Genomic DNA, 17,386 nt, shown 5'->3' on the forward strand with positions numbered 1-17,386 from the left:
ATGGTTTTGACTGATAATTAGGGAAAAAGAATTTATGTGCAAGATAGAAGAATTTATGTAGAAGATACCTCTCCCATAAGTTTGACACTCTCTTCGACCATGCCCTCCTCGCCGAGCGCCTCAGCACGAGCAAGTTTCTGTCCGATCTGCTCGGCGAGCTCGTGCACCGCGTTTGCTTTCTCCGTCACCTCGGCCGACAACTCCTCCTGTGTCTCCGCCAGCCGCTGCTTCGCCGCCGCCGTGCGCTTGTCACAATCCGCGATGAACGCCTCCAAATGCTCCGTCGCCTTCAGCAAAACAGTATTCCATACTCAAATACATACATACAATTGATGTTTTATTTAATTCCAAAAATAGTCATTGTCCTTGTATCGACGGAAACTTTATGTCAATCGCGACATGCATAAGTAATTCTTAGTTTTAACATTTTTAAGACATAATAAGGTATAAGAACAATATAAACAGGAATGTGGCGTTTTATAAGAAGTCTACTGTTTCCTTAGTTTTTTTTTTAACAGATTCTTTATCTTAAAAACTAAGTCAACATATTTTAAGCACATAGAATTCTAAAAATAGAAAAATTTAATAAATAAAAATGGTATACTTACATCAATGTCATAGAAATAGTCTTTGGTTTTCGATGCTAACTCAAAGTCCGCACGAAGCGCCAGATCATGTATTTTAGGACACTCACCTAGATCCATTCGCTGCAATTAAAATTACAAACACGTGAAAAATAACGAGTTTTTTTACATTATTGAAATACCACAATGTCTATGTAACATAATAACAATCAACACAATTATTTTAACTAACATATAAGATGCAGATTTATGAACACCTAAAAAATCAAGATTTCACAAATTATATCATTATATTGAAGTAACAATATAACTAGACAAAGTACATACATATATAATAGGACTTTGACTTAGTCATATTTTGCTATATGTTATGTCATTTTCCTCCTCATTAAGTTGTGGCCTAATAAAAGTGAGAATTATAATATCCTTATATTCATCAGTTAAATACTGGACAACATTAATTTTTTTCATTACTTGTATGCTTTATTTGTCATTTATTAGGAATAACCAAGAGTTAATTTTGTCAAAAAATATTTTAGACCTCTCAAATTTATGAATATAAAACACCATAGCACCTTTCTTTTATCCACAAGATGTTTTACAAATCAATAATATATTAATGTAACAGGCCTTTTAAAAAATGTAAATGCTAACATCTGTTACTTTATATGGAAATTTACTAAATCGAATTTCATTATAACACATAACATTAAAGATCAATATGTAATCAGATTTCACTATAGACCATAGACAAGAACACCCCGTCTACAGTATTGGAGAAAAAAATGTGTTTGTAAAATACATACAATGTCACCATCAATCAGCTCACCCTGGCCCTGGTTCATCAGCCAGTAAATAAACCATTTATATACTTACAAATCTTAGTGGAACACCCTCGTATGCCTAACTAGCCCGCCAACACTCTAACACAAACATATCCATTTATATCTCAGCTCAAAAAATATATATTGCAACCTGATATAACAAAGATATACTTTATTTTAATATTTTACAACTTATTAACATATTTAGGGCCTCTGGCTTGCCTTTGTTTATTTCTTTTTCATATGAAACAAATGTAGTACCATCAAACATTTTATGTGTCTTTCTGCTGCATCTATAGATACAGAGACAGCATACTGTCTGAATAATTATTCAAGTATCTAAATTCAATGCTACAGCGCATCAACTCTCTAAATTAATCAATTTTTATTGTAAATTTAGATATGTTTAGTAATGTTACTTGTATCTTAAACTTTAGCAAATTATATCAGGATGCAACACATTTGTATTTTATACTTATATATTATTGTTTGTTGAATTTAAACCTTTAACACTGCACATAAAAGACAGTTACATTACGGTTTATGACTAGATTGTGTTTTAATTAAAATTCTAGCAGCACAAAAAGTGTATTATATAATGTAGTATAAGTGAAAACAAATTTAGAAAGTACATTTTACCACTTTCTAAAATTTCATAATCATATAACAACTATGCATTTTTAGTCTAAAGACTTTTCTCATATAGTTATTTAAGGAATTTTCAACGGTATTTTGGTTTGAGTTGTAATTTACATGCAAATATTTAACAATTTGTTCTGTAGTCTAACCATGAAACAGCATTGTACATACCCAATGTAGTTAGATAATACCAGCAATATCACCCAGCTTACAATTTTCAATGACATTATCACATATGTACTCACCGAAGCAGCATTAGTAACCGTTGGATAATTAAATAATTTTAATTAAGCCTGAGAGTCAAGTAATAAATTAAATTCTGCTTAGCAGTAAGTATGTCAGCTAACTAGAAATATTTTATACGTACATCTTGGTACTTACAGAACAGCCTAACTCATACAATCTATCCCTCATCTGTTAAGTATTGTGATGAGCAATAAAGACTAGTGTTGGGCATTTTCTGAAAAGCATATTTCACCACAGTTAATGCCACTCCGATGTAAGAATTTTCCAGAGACTACATACAGCAAAATAGAAGGAATGAAAGTGTGAAAACACATCAAATACATTAGGATACAATATTTAAAAATCACAAATTTAGACACTTTAGTGCAATTGTTTTTTCATGTTATCCTAGTGTATATGAAAGGAAAACACTGCAATATAAACACAATATTCCTGAGAAATCATTGCAGAAAAGGTTATTAAACCTGTATAAAAAAATAAGAATCAGATATTATGAAGAGGTAGGATTTAGAAGATAGAAAGTAAATTATTAAAGCAGTTATAACTAAAAATGATATCTCAGAAATATGACTGTTCTGTGTCACCCAAAATCGAATTAATAATAACCAACTTACCGTTGAAGACAATATTTCGTGAGGACAGCATTGCAGTAAAAATGATTTGCATACTGAATCGTCGTAAAATTTAACCCCATGTTTGTCTGTTTCGCCTGTAAGATAATGTTTAATGTGTATATTTATATTAATAGTTTTTTTACAAATATTTAATAATCAATTAATATCAGCATTCTCCTTACCATTGCGAGCTGTACCCATCAATTGATCCAACATTGCCCTCATTTGCTCGTGAGCCGACATTATTAAATTTTCGATTCAATGTGAACAAAATATGATCTAATATCCTCAATTCTTCTACTTTCTTAGTTATAAAAAGAAATTTGAAACTAAGCATTAACTATGTCTTATTTTTATAACGTTATCCAAACTCGAAAGAAGCCAACGAGTCTGAAAATAATATGGCGGAAAAATGGCGACGGCGAAGACTATTCTTAAAACATAGATACCTATAAAAGACTATTTTTCACTTTAATATTAATTTCATAAAAGGCTAAGATTATATTGTATTTGCAAGTTATTCAACTTACTTTGAATACGATTTAAAAATAATTATATTTATTTCTAATGAAAAATTGTTGTGTTGAGTGGCAGCACGTCTCTCAAACTGTCACTGTCATTTTCTGTCATACATTGGTTCAAATATGCCAAATGTCAAACACAACAATAATAATATTGTATAAGTGATAATTCGAAATTAGACTTAGATAACATTAATAATTTGATTTACTTGTTTTTAATTACAAATGAGCTCTTTTAACTACCGTTATCAATAGGTTAGGAGGAACGTTAATGTTTACAATCTATCTAAATAGACTCTGAAATACTTTTACAGTTTGATACTTAAATCTCAAATAATAAAAAAAAATGTGATTTATCGTAGTTTCGTGACTATTTACTGTTATTAAAATGTCATCACTACGGTTAATTCTTCCCGTAGAGCCAAAATCGGAAAATACTGAGATTTATTTTAAGGGATACATTAAATCAAACAATGATAATTTGACTACTATATACATTACAAAGTATTTAAAAAGGACTGCTCTTTTTGAAGAAACTGTAACTAAGACTGATAGTATTATTTATGGATATTATAGCAATTTTGAGAAACACAAGTTTAAATTCAAATCTTTTACAAACTGTTTGATCATAAATGATCAAGTATGTCCACAAATACAATATTTGAGTATAGGAGGGAAGAAAATTAATGATGTTGACAATTGCATAATTATTTACTATGATCACCATGCAATCAAAAATTCGGAAACATTGAGTGAAAGTAATGATTACATTTTTGAACTGCAAACTTTAGTGAGGAATGATTATAGAGAGGAGAGAAATAGAACAGATTATGAAGCCACATTTAAAAATCCTTCCTGGCTAGCTTCATCAATGTTTATTCAACATGTATTTAATTATTTAAATATGATCATTTGGCTCATAACATCCATTAGAAGAAATAGGAAAGTAAGTTTGGAAAACTGAATTATTTACAGTACTCAGTTTTAATAATTTATAAATAAACATAACATTATTTTTTTTGTCCCATTTTTATAAAATGTTTTGATAGATTTTAAAGTATCAGTATTTTTGTGCCATACAAGAGTGGTATGACAAAGAGGTATCACATATATTTATTTGATATTTATTTATAACTTTCCTTAAACTATGTACTGCTAATAATTTAATTTTATGGTGATTGTTATTTTCCAGATATCAATGAAAGAAGGAAATTTTATCTTATCAATTTTAGTAGACATTACTATTGGGTACCTTATTTTAGAGTTACTTTTAAAAGACAAAAAAGATTTAGGCATACTTTTAATGGGTATTTTGGAGGTAAATTTAACATTTTTCTATGATAATCCTGAAATACAATGCAATGTAATGTTATCATTATAATTGTAAAATTTGCAGAAATTAGTTAATCTGATGTACACTTTGTTGAAATGGTTAATGGGATCTCCAGCAGGACTTAAACTGAATAATGCATTTAATAAAATGTTGGGAAGATATTTTTCTTATCACATTGAACTTTGGTGGCTATTTTTAGGTAGGAAAAAATAATTTTTAAATTCTTAATAACATAGGAAACAAAATTAGATTATATGAAGCTTTTTGCTTTCAGATGTTTCTGGTGAAAAATTAAACATTATCCTGCATTTTTATAGATATATAGGTTACCTAGGTTTCACATTTCAAGCTGCAATAATAGCAGATATGATTTGTATTGCAACATTTCATTCATATTGTATTTATGTGTATGCTGCAAGGTACATAAAAAGTGCAATTTAAAAAATGTAATAATTTAGTTACATTATCAGTATTTTTATTAAATATAATATTTACAGGTTATTTAATATTCAAATATCTGGATTAATTGCACTACTAAGATTGTTTGTTGGTAGAAAATATAATCCTTTGAGAGGTGGTATAGATTCCTGTGAATACACAAATCAAGAATTATTTGTGGGTACAGTTGCATTCACTATTTTATTATTATTATTACCTACAACAGTTATGTATTACACAGTATTTACTATGGTGAGTATATAATATTTTCAATAAATTGATTGTCTTAAAGGTTATGCATAAATTGTTACATTTTCAGTTTCGAGTGTTATCAATGCTGGTACAATATATACTTAGTAAATGTATATATTTAGTACAGACTTTACCTCTGTATGTTGTTGTATTATGGATAGTAAAATCAACAAAAGTTGCAGGCAAGTTGTTTGTAATTTCCTTTTTACTGCTTTTTATGTTAGGAATCTAGTAATGTATAAAATGCCAATCTTGATTCATGTAAACTTAGTTTCTACTGCTATAACACTTATTCTTAAATACTTAGTGACAACATGTTTTTGTCAGTGGAAATGCATTATATACATAATCTATACAGAGAGTGTACATTTTATAACACATTTAGATTTAACTATTGCTTTTCAGGAAATGTCTTCCTTGAAGTAGTGAGAAATGATGAGGCATCTGCTTTGGTGCTTCAAATAAAACTATTTACTGTTTCATTACAAGATTTAGTGAATAACTTCAAACCACCAGTGGAGGTGTCAAAACATGTTGAATGGAGTAATATAGTATCAAATGTCGTCACTGGGAAACAAATAATATAATAGTGCGAGGTATTTTAAAACATAAATCAATAAAACACATTGTATGCCTCAACTTAGTTTTATTATCGTGAATAATTGCGCACAAATTAAATTGGTCTGGTCACTATATATAAATGCGTAGTTGCGTATACCGTTGCAACAGACTTGGGCAATTTTTATCTCTTATACAAATAATAATTGAAAGGCAAACCTACAACTAAAACTTAACTTGTAAATTTGTAAAGCCAATCACCAATTATTTCATGTGTTCACCATAAATGGGACTTGGACTTTTCAATCTAAATTATAAATTTAAATTTAATACAATTCATCCCTGTGATGCAATGCAGCCATGTTTGTAATAACCGACTTTTAGAGATTAAAAAAATGCTATACTATGAGCACACAAAACATATATACAATTTTCTTTCTTTATATATAAAACCAATTTATGTTAATACATTATACATAGAAACATAATGTTTCATTATGTCGCTTTAGAATATTAAAGATTATAACATGTAGAATATTTTTGAACTAACTCGAGAATATATCATACAGTCCATTACTATAAATATGATATTTTTTTATAGTAATTATGAAAGTACTAAAATTTTGCGCATACTCAAAATTATCGTAATTATTGATATTATGTTTACTCTTAACATCACCTACAGTGAATACATTTATAGGCAAGAATTATATTGTGAGACAATGAAAACTCATAAATGTATAACATCAAATAACACGCAAAGTTATTTACCGTTATGAAGATTTACAGGAATGTAAATAATGAGCTAAATATTTATCACAATGTTAATAAGGCCAACAACACACAAACGTATATTTAATAGCTTGCAAATTTGATTAAAATTGAAGTTTAAAAGAACACAATATTAAAATTGGCTATTTATGTTAATTGTTAGTCACACACTGTTACAAACACAAATTACAGACTAGACAAAGTAATATCTATGAAGGAGAATAGTGGCTCAAAATAGTTTACAAATTATGTGGATGCTTGAACTGAATTTTGTACAAAATTAAATTAAGAATTGATCCTAACAGTATTTCACCTAAGACTTTATTTCAAAAAGCACACGGCTATAAAAATCCACATATTAAATAAATAGATATTTAAATTGCAGGAACACCCAACAATTATTTAGAATTTATAATCATTTATTTTGTATGGGTATTTAACTGTTATTATAAATGTGATTATTTATATAAATACATGTTTATTATAATTCCTTTATAAATTATCAAATGAACTGTAAACAATAAAAGTTAATATCCAAGATGATAAAAATTTGTAATTTTAACAGTTACATACACAATAGCTATACACTTAATATTTACATAAAACTATCATTCCAAAATATTTATTTCCACCTTAAATAGACGATAAACAAATACTGTGAGCCCAACACACTCATTTTATGGGTGTTGCAATCTTGCTGTGTACTTTTATGTTTCAAGTCAAAGACCAACAAGCGATAAGGACATTTGTGTGTGAGTGTCTTTATAAGATCAATAGCAAGGATGTTACTCCGGTGAATAAAACAGTGTGAAGCAAGCTCGCATATTTGCTACAACTGAGGTCTCCGGTGGGTAGCCCAAAAAAATTTAGCGTTTACTAAGTTTTCCTAAATTACTTCATAATCATCACAGATATTAGTTAATTAGGAAAATATTATTGATCACAACATATACGATTATAACCGATGTGTGTACGTGAAGCCGTTGTAAGAATATTTATAATCTATGCTACAATAGCTAACACAGTGTTGCTAGTCTCAGTGGATATTTGATGTTGGCTATCCTAGTTCTTGAGTACACACCTGTAGTCCTTATTGACGTCAGAGCTCGGATTTGGTGAATGCTCTTTAGGTCTAACTGTACCACGACACGACGCTAACTTTGATTCCAAAGCCTACAATGAAGAAAAGTACACAATATGAATGGAGTTAATATTAGTATATGACTGAAACAGAAAGCATTGTTAACCGTCACCTACAAAACGTGCCATAAAAATACTATAAACAGGACAAGATGATAAACCATAGACAAACATGATATATACATTTAATATAATTTTTTAACACGAGAAAAATGGAAATGAGAAAAGAGAAACTTTAAAATAAAATAACAGTAACATTCACATATTTTATCCTACATTAAGTCATTACAAAAAAATACATAAATATAAAAAAAATTGAACACTAGATAACTTTGAATTATCTATATTTTAATACGTTTATTTCTGTTATATTCTATTTAATATTAAGTCACAAAGTTGTGTGTATAAAGTACACAACGATTTTAGCACCAGAATTGTGATATATTCAAACCTTATGTAACTATTATGTATTACTAAAATTGTATATTACAATTACTAAAGTTAAGAAAACTTAAAGACCTTAAATAGCAGCTCTTTTATATGGCACTAAATAAAATTAATAATCTTTACATTATCTTTTACATGCTAATATTTTTGTAAAAAAAACCATAAGTTTATGTAGTATGGTACTTAAAAAAGTATACATTTGTATATTGGACAAAATAGAGGATATTTTTTCTTCTACTCTCCAAAAATACAACTAGAACTACAAAAAAAAACATTAGTCAACCATTCCACAACCTACTTTGCCTTTTAACTAAATATTTCTGAATTCATTTACACTGTTTATTTCTGCTTACTTTTACTGAGTGTTACAATAGTTATATACTACATAGTATTCGGTAGTACAATAAAGTGTTATTAGATTAATCATATAAAAAATACAGGTACAGTAAGTACACTCTATCATTTTAGCCCCTGTTTCGCTTTTCCTTGTTCATGTCCTTTGCGAATGGAAGCCAAATTTAACAAATTCTCCAGTCCCTCTCTAGAGCGTACTGCAAATGACCTTCGCAACTTTCCACTATCACCATTAGATCTTTCAAATGGCTCAGATGGCCTATTGAGACTGTTCCGAGGCGGTTTCTTTGGTATATCATCAGGTTTATCAGATTTAGACAACTGTCGTGTTAATTCTCTCGTTTTTCGATACTCCACGACATATTCTTCACTATCGTTTTTAATTTCTTTAGTACTAGCTACGTTGTCCGATGTTTGGTCGACGATTACTGAAGCACTACATGAGCATTTGACCTTACCACACTCACGGCAAAGAAATCTCTCAAGCTGCAAAGCAATAAACATCATGCAAACTACATAATAAAACCATGCAAAACATAGAAACAGCACAAGTAGTAATCTATCTACTATCAATGGAACTGATTTAAATAAAAGCCTAAATTTACATAAAAAAGTTAAGCAAGTACTAGGCGCTACATATTTAGTTCAAATGATATCTAACTTACAAAATATTTACAAATGCATATAAACTACTAATACTTATTTTAAATAGAATGTCAAATATAAAACTTTACTTATGGATAATCCATTTTGGTAGTGAGATAACCAATTAAAATCAGTAGTTAAATTAATAACGAAAAATCCTTCAAAAGTTATACAAACATGGATGTATTTATATATATATAAAATAACTATTTTATATATTTTATTAAAAAAAATATTAATTTAAAATAGTATAGTAATAAGATAGTAAGGGGTTACTTAAAACTTAATTTTAAAATGTGTGATATTGGAGATTATAAGAAATACTGCAAGTCAATCCTTATCATAAGGTTAAATTAGTTCAATCAATAAAAAGGTTGATCACACAGACGGGAAAATCATTATTTGTCATTACTGCCGTCACTTATCATAAGGGCATAGATTGATATTAATGTTTTTTTTACATTGTGTTTTATTATACACAACTTATTTTTTATTCTGATATAATAACATAAAGGGGATTTTTCCTGTCACTTACTTTAAACAATAAAAATTACAGGACATTGTAATCAAAGAAAGATGTATAAAAATAATTTATTATTAATATTTTTCCAAAACTACTTTGTTAAGTTAATCACTACACATATTTAGGCTTTAAAATACTGTCACATATCAAATATATCATAATAAATATATAAGTAACAATGTTGTAAAAATATATTCAACTTCTTATAGAATACATAATATTATCTATACATAAATACATATATAAAATAATTTATTGGTCATAAATATATAATCTGTATTTACAATCTGTTTGCACTATTGTCATATTGTTTTCCAATAAACTACATACATTACAGCAACAACTACTACCACTGTTATGAAAATAAATAACTTTGTTTCACTCACCCCTACTTTCCTGAGCAGATCTCCCACTATATTGATAGCGGTGACACGGGAAGAGGGTGTCATTGCATTACCATTAATTTCACCTGTTAAATTATTACATATTCAATAATTGGTCACATAATTGTTAAATTTGAGTATAAGAAATGATATAATTATTATAATAATTAAATAACAGATATCAGAGTTAACACTACAAGGCACCCAGTACCATATGTGGAAAATAGATTACTATATAATATAACACAAAAAACATATTCATCTGTAAATCCAAAGCATTGGTGCCAATAAAATTGATTATTAGTGTATATTTTCATTAAATTTTCTTTAAATAAACAAAACAACCATAACAATTGTTTTACTTACGCTTCTGTGGTGTTGTTAGAGATGTCTGAGTTTCTATTTCAACTTGAGTGCGAGATGTATTAGAGATATGTCCATTGCATACATTTTCAATGCTGCCATCTTCCTTTTTATATTCCGGTACCTTCTCTATTACCTTTAATTCTTGCTTCAGATCTGAAAGTCAATAATGGAATTTAAAACAGTCAGATTTCTTAAAAATATATTAAAAACCGCTACAGGAAATTCAGTTACAAAGTTAGCAAACAGTATTATTTATAGAAGAAGGAAGCAAAAAAGCAGAGGATTGTCCAATACCAATTGCTTAAGAAGTGTTAAAACACACAATTATCTTGATAAATCTATAAGGGACACCTGCACTGACGATATCAAATATAAGTAATAGGCAATTTACCTCTTGCTTCATCATTAGCTCTCTGAAGTTTCACTCTCAAATTTTCAATTTCATCCACTTCACTTTCTAGTACTGCATTTCTTTCATATGCCTGATTTAATAGTGTTTCTATACAAGAAACTGACTCTGTTATAACTCTGAAAAAAGTAATATTAATAATGAACATAAACAAATTTATCTTAAATGTCATACTAACCAATTCAAAGACCTTCAAATTATGCCATACTAATTTTTAGATTTAATTTCAATGTGATCTAAGTTCAATTTTCATTATAATTTATGACAAATTTTTATTTTTAAAATAAAGTAAAACTTCACCTCTGCCCTCTTTCCAAATCATCATTTTTTTGTTCAATTTCTCGTATGTAAGTTGCTTGTTTTTCCTTTTCTATTTTCAGTGCCTGTAATTCACTTTCCAATGCATTGGTTTCATGTTGACTTCGCTCCAGTTTTTTCTAAAAAGATTAAAATTTTCTCAATGACATTACTATAATTACTTTACTAACCACTTTATGTTTTGTTCCTTTAGTAATTACTATATAAACATACCCTCAATATATCTATGTCATTTTTTAACCGTTGATTTTGGTGTTCTAAGTCTCTATTCTGTTTTTCAACTTGTACCAAAGATGCTTCCAATTCCTTTTCAAGTTGTGCTGAATTTTCAGTGTACTCATCTAATTCTTGCTGAATGTCGATTACTCTGCAAACATTTAAGATAATGGAAGATTGCAAAACCAGTAATTTCATACAAACTTGTGAGTAATGATGCATGGCCTTACTTTTGTTCGTAATATTTAGCTTGTTTCCTCCAAAACTCTACAGTGTCCGTTTCTAACTGTCTGGGAGATTCCATATTTACTGAGGCTTACAACGGATACTAATAGAATTCGTATGAAACAATTTAATGGAATAATGTTGAATGTTTGATAGAAGTAATTTATTGAACAGTTTATTTTGACCTTTTGGTGTAATATTATGAATCAGGCATTATAATTTATAACGCAAAATTGTGACACAACTTCCTCGTTTAGACCAAAACAAGGCAAATTGTTTGATAGATAAGAAATATTCAGTAAGATGGTGATACCATATAAGAAGTAAACTCTATGGAACATAGGACTTGCTATGGATCACTGGATCACTGGCCTATTTTAACTAAACAGGCCGTAACGTAACGATTCACACCTGGCCAGTACAGTTGATCAGCAATCGTTGATTGTAATTGTAGTGTACAAATACTGACTGGCAATTAACTGTGAACACTACCTGGCCAGTGAATGCATGGTCGGTGTAGCTGTTCTAATATACTGACAAAGTGTGAACCAGGCCCAACACGGGGTATTTTCTGCGTATGTGTTTTAGTCGTTTTTAACTAGAATAGATGGGGTAATTGGACAATGTATGGTCCCACAAGATAAATGAAACGAATACAATTATTTAATTTTTTTATTTGTTTTCTGCTAGAGTTGGATAATATTCATATGGCAATGCTGCCGAATTGTCAATTTTGAAGTTTCATATTGATTTGACAATCAAACTTGTCAAAAAAATGTTGGAACTTGAGTTTTAAAACAAAGTTTATTATGTTTTTTATAATTAACTTAGTAAATTATAGCCATCTACAATCACTAACAGGTGTAGAAAATGTTAACTCAAATAATTTAATTGTAAATCCTATTTCGGTATCAATATTGTTTTCGAATGACGTGTAATGTTTCCAACGGTGGACTCCGAAGATATTTCGCAGGTCACGTCATTAAAAGAAAAACCCAGCGATTCTAGCGATGTGCGAGACTCGACCGAAAATTCTTCAGATTCTCAACAAAACTATAACAAGGAGTTAACTATCAATATGTTGATAAAGGAAATGGTCTTTTGCATTGCTCTCGCTTTGACGACTTATGGAGCTCTTCATAACACGTAATTGTTATTTTATATATATTTTTCTCGTATGACAATTTTTGTCTTATTAAATGTTTGTATTAAATTCATGTTTCAGACCATCAAAAGTGTCAAAACACCCACAAGCAATGAGGTTCTTTAATTCAGGATCAGTGGTGACAGATTGGTATAGAGGGCAGCTGGGCAAAGCTCTGGCTGCTGTGAACATGGCAGATGTATCATTCATAATGTATTATGCCCCTTGGGATGCGGAGTCACAGTTTGTTAGAGGGGAGTTTGAGTTAGCTGCTAATGTTTTGAGTGATAGGGTAAGTTTGTTTTTCTATTTATTTATTTTTCGTTTGTTATAAATGGACAACATTTAACTGTAATCTGAATAATGTATTTTGTCCTTATTACTTTTTTCAGGTTTATTTTTCTGCTATTAATTGCTGGAATCCAGGTAGTGAATGTAGATTGCAACATAACAAAATACCATCTTGGCCTATTCTGATGGCATATACTGTTAACTCTAGAGGGGTTCTTTATAAAGGTAAAATTTTTGGAATGCCGGTTTTAGCTATTTTTTCTATAATTCCTTAGAGAATAGATTAATATTTTTCATCACACTTCAGGTCCTAAAGATGCACATAGTATGGTAAATTTTTTGGAATTGATTATGAAGCCCTTGGTAAGAATATCTTCAACTGAAGATCTAGTTCATTATTTATCTATTTATGATGTAAGTACATTTTTTTACATTAGTAAAAAAAATATTTTTAAATATAAAGATATATTATTTAAAAAACCAAGCATATTCATATCATGCCATCATATTTAATAGTTTAACTACTGTCAAAGCTATTAATATTTTATGATGTGTATTATCATTACAGTAGTTTCATAACTAAAGTATCATACTAACAGCTGAATATTGAAACAATAAAATATGTAGCACTGCATTCAATCATAAAGCCATGCTTAAATCCCAAATTTCACTAAAATATTTACATCTGGCAGACTAAGTGTTGCTTATGAAGTAAAATATTTAAGATTCAATTTGGTATTCAGCTGTTTGACACCCTTAACATTTCAAAAAGTCAAACACATGTGTAATTGAACAGTGTCTAACTATATGTTTGGAGTAATGTTTGTTTCATTCATTGTAAACAACAAATTTCATTTATTTGCAGGCTGTGGCAGTAGGTTATACACCATTAAGTGACACTTCTAGATACTACAACACATGGTACAATGTGGCTCTCAAGTCACGGGAGTTTGACACGGTGGGTGAGATATGTTTTGCGGTTGTAACATCTGCAGATCTCGCTGCAGATCTCGGTGTTGGAAATCTGCCTAATGCCCGTCTCATGCTTTGGAATGACACAAAGGTAATGTTTGGTCAATCATGGTAATCTTACTAAAATTAATGCGAAAGTTTGTATGTTTGGATGGATGTTCATTATAAGGTATCTCCAAAATGTCCGAATGGAAATCTATGAAATTGAGAATAGATGTACAAAATAGCCTGACAGAAAACATAGGCTACCTGATTAAAAAAAAACATTATGGACAAAGTCTCTGGCGACCACTACTAGGTTTTATAAAATGCAATTAAACAACTAAAAGAATGGAGGTAATAAAATAAAACCTTGTTAAAACCCTTTGATAACAGACAACAGTAGAAACCACATGTTAAATACAAAGTCATTTGTTTATCTCTTTTTATTTTGTTATAGTTATATAACCCAGTACCATCCCAATAAGAAATTCCTTTGCCTATATTAAAATGTATTATGTATTGTTTATTTTATAGGAATTTAAAATAGAGAATAGTAACAATACATGGAATGAATCAACACTCATGCATTGGGTTTTGGAGAATTTCTCACAGCCAGTAGCAAGAATCATTCCATTGTGGAAGAAGTCATTTAACTTTGAGAGATATGCTGACGGCAGTCCAATGTTGATATTATTTACACCACTAAACCCTTTGTATGAACAATTACCTTCATATACATTGGTAAGTGACATATTTTAATTATTGTTCTGAATATATCAAATGTATTTCAGAACATTTATAGTCCATGAATGTTAATTACCCAGTACATTAAAATGTAATTTGACACCAAAATAAAGTTTTCATAGCATGGAATATGATAATTATATTTCTCGTTATAATTATATTTCTTATCATGACAGTTTTCTGTGCTCTATCTGGTCTTAAATGAGAAGTGAATTTATTCTTTGTCTATATATTAATAATTGTATTTTTTTAGCTAAGGGAAGTAGCAATGGAATACTATAATTGTAAGAATAATGATAGCAATCAATGGATAAGTGAATTAATAAAACTGCAACAAGTACAAAGACTGATATACCAGCAAAAGAATCATTTACAATTTTGTGAAAACCACAAATTTAAGTCGATAAGAAAACCGAGCAAATTGTATAAAAAAGAAATAGTGTCTAATAATAATAAATATCCTTGGAATAATGTGACACAGAAAAGTCAGAAAAGTGGTGTTTTTGAATTTATACTTAAGCAAGGTTTAGCTGTATCGAAAGTAATGCAAAGTACAAGTGATGATTTACCCATGTTGTCCTCTTTGGACGTATTAAACGAATGCAGTACAAACTTTCTACCTGCGGAAAAGAGTTTCTATGATAATTATGAAAAATGTCAGATGTATGAAGATAATGTAAATAAGGAACAGGATGTTGAGACGGAACAATCTAAGTGAGTATAAGTTATCTTTTTGATAAATAATTAATTTCAGCAAATATGTATTAATAATTATGATATTAATTTAAGATGTCTGTCATATATATACCTATCTTGATTAATGAGTCAATCAACAAAGATAATGTCAATTGTATGATATAACAAACTTTATGTAATAATTAGCTTTTCCTCGCGAAAACATCCACGTGGAATTAAAAAGAAAAATCTAAAGTGAGTAGCTTTAGTTTTTTCCAGAGTATCCTATACATCTATGCCAAATATCATCAAGATCCATTCAGCAGTTCAGGCTAAAAACTCTAACAAACATTCATCCATCCATCTAAACTTTCGCATTTATAATAATAGTAAGAAGTAAGATGATAAAGCTAACGTCATAACATAATATCATATCAATTACCCCGAAAATGTGTATAAACCATAAGAAAAAGGAATACATTCTCTTTACAACACTAACAAAGTTGGAATTTAATAATAAAGCAACTTTCTTACTTCAGCACTGAATCATCAATGTTGCCACACGAAGATGATCTCCTTTCCACGGAAAATTTAATAGAGGACCATTTAAAACATTCCTGTCGTTTACTAAAGTTTGCTCAACAATCGAGCCCGGCTGTGCGGCCTGCCAGAGTTAGTGGTAACATCACACATATAGATGGTCTCTCGTGTGCTACCAATGCTAGCTTGTACATGATCGCCCTCGACTCTGTCCACAATCATCACTTCGCTGAAGCACTCGGTGTTGATGTCACCAACATGAAGGATATGACCGCTGTTGTTATATTAGACAGTACGGTTAGTCTTTTACTGTAATTATCAAACAAACTTCGACTTGTAAACATACAGGCGAAAGTGTCACAAATACATGTCAATACAATCTACACTAATATAATAAAGCGTAAACACACTTTTTTTTTTGCCTAAGATGTCAGCAATTACAGCATATTTTTGAATAATTCTTTTTTAAATAAAAAGCCCTACACTTACGTCACGCTTTAGGCTATATATTTTGACGTCATTAAACTTAATAAAAATAAATAAATAAAAAAATAAAAAATTAAAAAAAAATATAAAAATAAAATAAAAAAATGAAATTTTATATTTTTCAGTCCGGCACCCAATACGTACTTAAGGAGGAATACAGTGCGAAGTCAGTGCGGGACTTCATACACAAGTTCAGTAAGTCTGGTCTGCGGCGGACGCTGCGGTCGCAGGCGGCGGCCGCGCACACGCACCACTACCGCGCCCCGACCGCCCCGCACGCCCCGCACGCCCCCAACGACCTCCTCAACATCACCGATCTCACTTCCCGCACATTCAGAAAGTTTATTACAACGCCTGGCTCCGTGAGTATCACTTACATCTATACTAATGTTATTAAATTGCTGTTTTAGTATGTATTGAAATAAGTCTTATAGAAACACTAGCTTTCGCCCGCGACACCGTCCTCGTGGATTTCATAAAAAACAAAAATGAATATCCTACGTGTTCTTCCAGACTATCCTCTTATATCTATACCAAATTTCATCATAATCCGTTTTGCCGTTTTTGCTACAAACTGTAAAAAACATCCATCTAAACTTTCGCATTTATAATAGTATAATAAATTGCATGCGAGTTTTGTGTAAACCGAAGTGTGTCATATAAGGCGGTGTATTATCAGGTGAAGCTGGTGTGCGTGTGCGCGGGTTCGTGCGGCGCGCAGGCCGGCCGCGCGCTGCTGGGCGCCG

At 30.1% G+C, this 17,386-nt stretch overlaps 4 protein-coding genes across 5 annotated transcripts in view; 2 read left to right on the forward strand and 2 right to left on the reverse strand.

The window, feature by feature from the left end:
* Nucleotides 1-68: 68 nt before the first annotated feature.
* On the reverse strand, nucleotides 69-3,335 carry LOC106107393 (putative RNA-binding protein Luc7-like 2; the record flags this gene model as incomplete). The annotated part of the gene is given in 4 exon segments (XM_013288236.1): nucleotides 69-287; nucleotides 609-707; nucleotides 2,908-3,002; nucleotides 3,090-3,335. Coding segments are annotated over 4 exon segments (474 nt in total), but the record flags the coding sequence as incomplete, so codon positions are not given.
* A 250-nt stretch (nucleotides 3,336-3,585) lies between these two features.
* Nucleotides 3,586-6,729, forward strand: LOC106107448 (phosphatidylinositol N-acetylglucosaminyltransferase subunit Q). Of its 2 annotated transcripts, XM_013288298.1 has the most exons (7): nucleotides 3,586-4,374; nucleotides 4,621-4,746; nucleotides 4,825-4,960; nucleotides 5,036-5,180; nucleotides 5,259-5,451; nucleotides 5,519-5,633; nucleotides 5,857-6,729. In XM_013288298.1, exons 1-7 carry the CDS (start codon nucleotides 3,817-3,819, stop codon nucleotides 6,036-6,038), a joined length of 1,455 nt encoding a protein of 484 aa, XP_013143752.1. In that variant the 5' UTR covers nucleotides 3,586-3,816; the 3' UTR covers nucleotides 6,039-6,729. The 2 variants fall into 2 exon arrangements, with proteins under 2 accessions (XP_013143752.1, XP_013143755.1); XM_013288301.1 differs by lacking the exon at nucleotides 4,621-4,746.
* A 1,801-nt stretch (nucleotides 6,730-8,530) lies between these two features.
* LOC106107426 (nuclear distribution protein nudE-like 1) lies at nucleotides 8,531-12,089 on the reverse strand. The gene is made up of 7 exons (XM_013288276.1): nucleotides 11,812-12,089; nucleotides 11,579-11,732; nucleotides 11,348-11,484; nucleotides 11,030-11,166; nucleotides 10,639-10,791; nucleotides 10,276-10,358; nucleotides 8,531-9,207 (listed from the first exon to the last, which is right to left on the reverse strand). The coding sequence occupies exons 1-7, from the start codon at nucleotides 11,883-11,885 to the stop codon at nucleotides 8,827-8,829; spliced, it is 1,119 nt and encodes a 372-aa protein (XP_013143730.1). The 5' UTR covers nucleotides 11,886-12,089; the 3' UTR covers nucleotides 8,531-8,826.
* A 470-nt stretch (nucleotides 12,090-12,559) lies between these two features.
* LOC106106845 (thioredoxin domain-containing protein 11) overlaps nucleotides 12,560-17,386 on the forward strand; it is a 6,036-nt gene continuing 1,209 nt past the window's right edge. Inside the window, exons 1-10 of the mRNA XM_013287504.1 lie at nucleotides 12,560-12,952; nucleotides 13,032-13,242; nucleotides 13,343-13,466; nucleotides 13,549-13,655; nucleotides 14,107-14,304; nucleotides 14,730-14,936; nucleotides 15,193-15,653; nucleotides 16,154-16,451; nucleotides 16,766-17,002; nucleotides 17,320-17,380. Of these exons, the coding sequence (XP_013142958.1) occupies nucleotides 12,744-12,952; nucleotides 13,032-13,242; nucleotides 13,343-13,466; nucleotides 13,549-13,655; nucleotides 14,107-14,304; nucleotides 14,730-14,936; nucleotides 15,193-15,653; nucleotides 16,154-16,451; nucleotides 16,766-17,002; nucleotides 17,320-17,380 (2,113 nt within the window). The 5' untranslated portion in view covers nucleotides 12,560-12,743. The remainder of the gene's footprint in view (nucleotides 12,953-13,031; nucleotides 13,243-13,342; nucleotides 13,467-13,548; nucleotides 13,656-14,106; nucleotides 14,305-14,729; nucleotides 14,937-15,192; nucleotides 15,654-16,153; nucleotides 16,452-16,765; nucleotides 17,003-17,319; nucleotides 17,381-17,386) is intronic.

This window comes from Papilio polytes, unplaced genomic scaffold (assembly GCF_000836215.1).
Source record: "Papilio polytes unplaced genomic scaffold, Ppol_1.0 DF822067.1, whole genome shotgun sequence".
NCBI lineage: Eukaryota > Metazoa > Arthropoda > Insecta > Lepidoptera > Papilionidae > Papilio > Papilio polytes.

What these genes read in the sequence shown, in the direction of transcription:
- LOC106107426 (XM_013288276.1), bottom strand. Translation starts at nt 11,885, where the DNA reads ATGGAATCTCCCAGACAGTTAGAAACGGACACTGTAGAGTTTTGGAGG. An exon ending in GCTAAATATTACGAACAAAA is followed by an intron (nt 11,733 to 11,811) that starts GTAAGGCCATGC and finishes AAATGTTTGCAG; the next exon opens with AGTAATCGACATTCAGCAAG. An exon ending in ATGACATAGATATATTGAGG is followed by an intron (nt 11,485 to 11,578) that starts GTATGTTTATAT and finishes TAATCTTTTTAG; the next exon opens with AAAAAACTGGAGCGAAGTCA.
- LOC106107448 (XM_013288298.1), top strand. Translation starts at nt 3,817, where the DNA reads ATGTCATCACTACGGTTAATTCTTCCCGTAGAGCCAAAATCGGAAAAT. An exon ending in TTTTAATGGGTATTTTGGAG is followed by an intron (nt 4,747 to 4,824) that starts GTAAATTTAACA and finishes TAAAATTTGCAG; the next exon opens with AAATTAGTTAATCTGATGTA. An exon ending in AAAATCAACAAAAGTTGCAG is followed by an intron (nt 5,634 to 5,856) that starts GCAAGTTGTTTG and finishes ATTGCTTTTCAG; the next exon opens with GAAATGTCTTCCTTGAAGTA.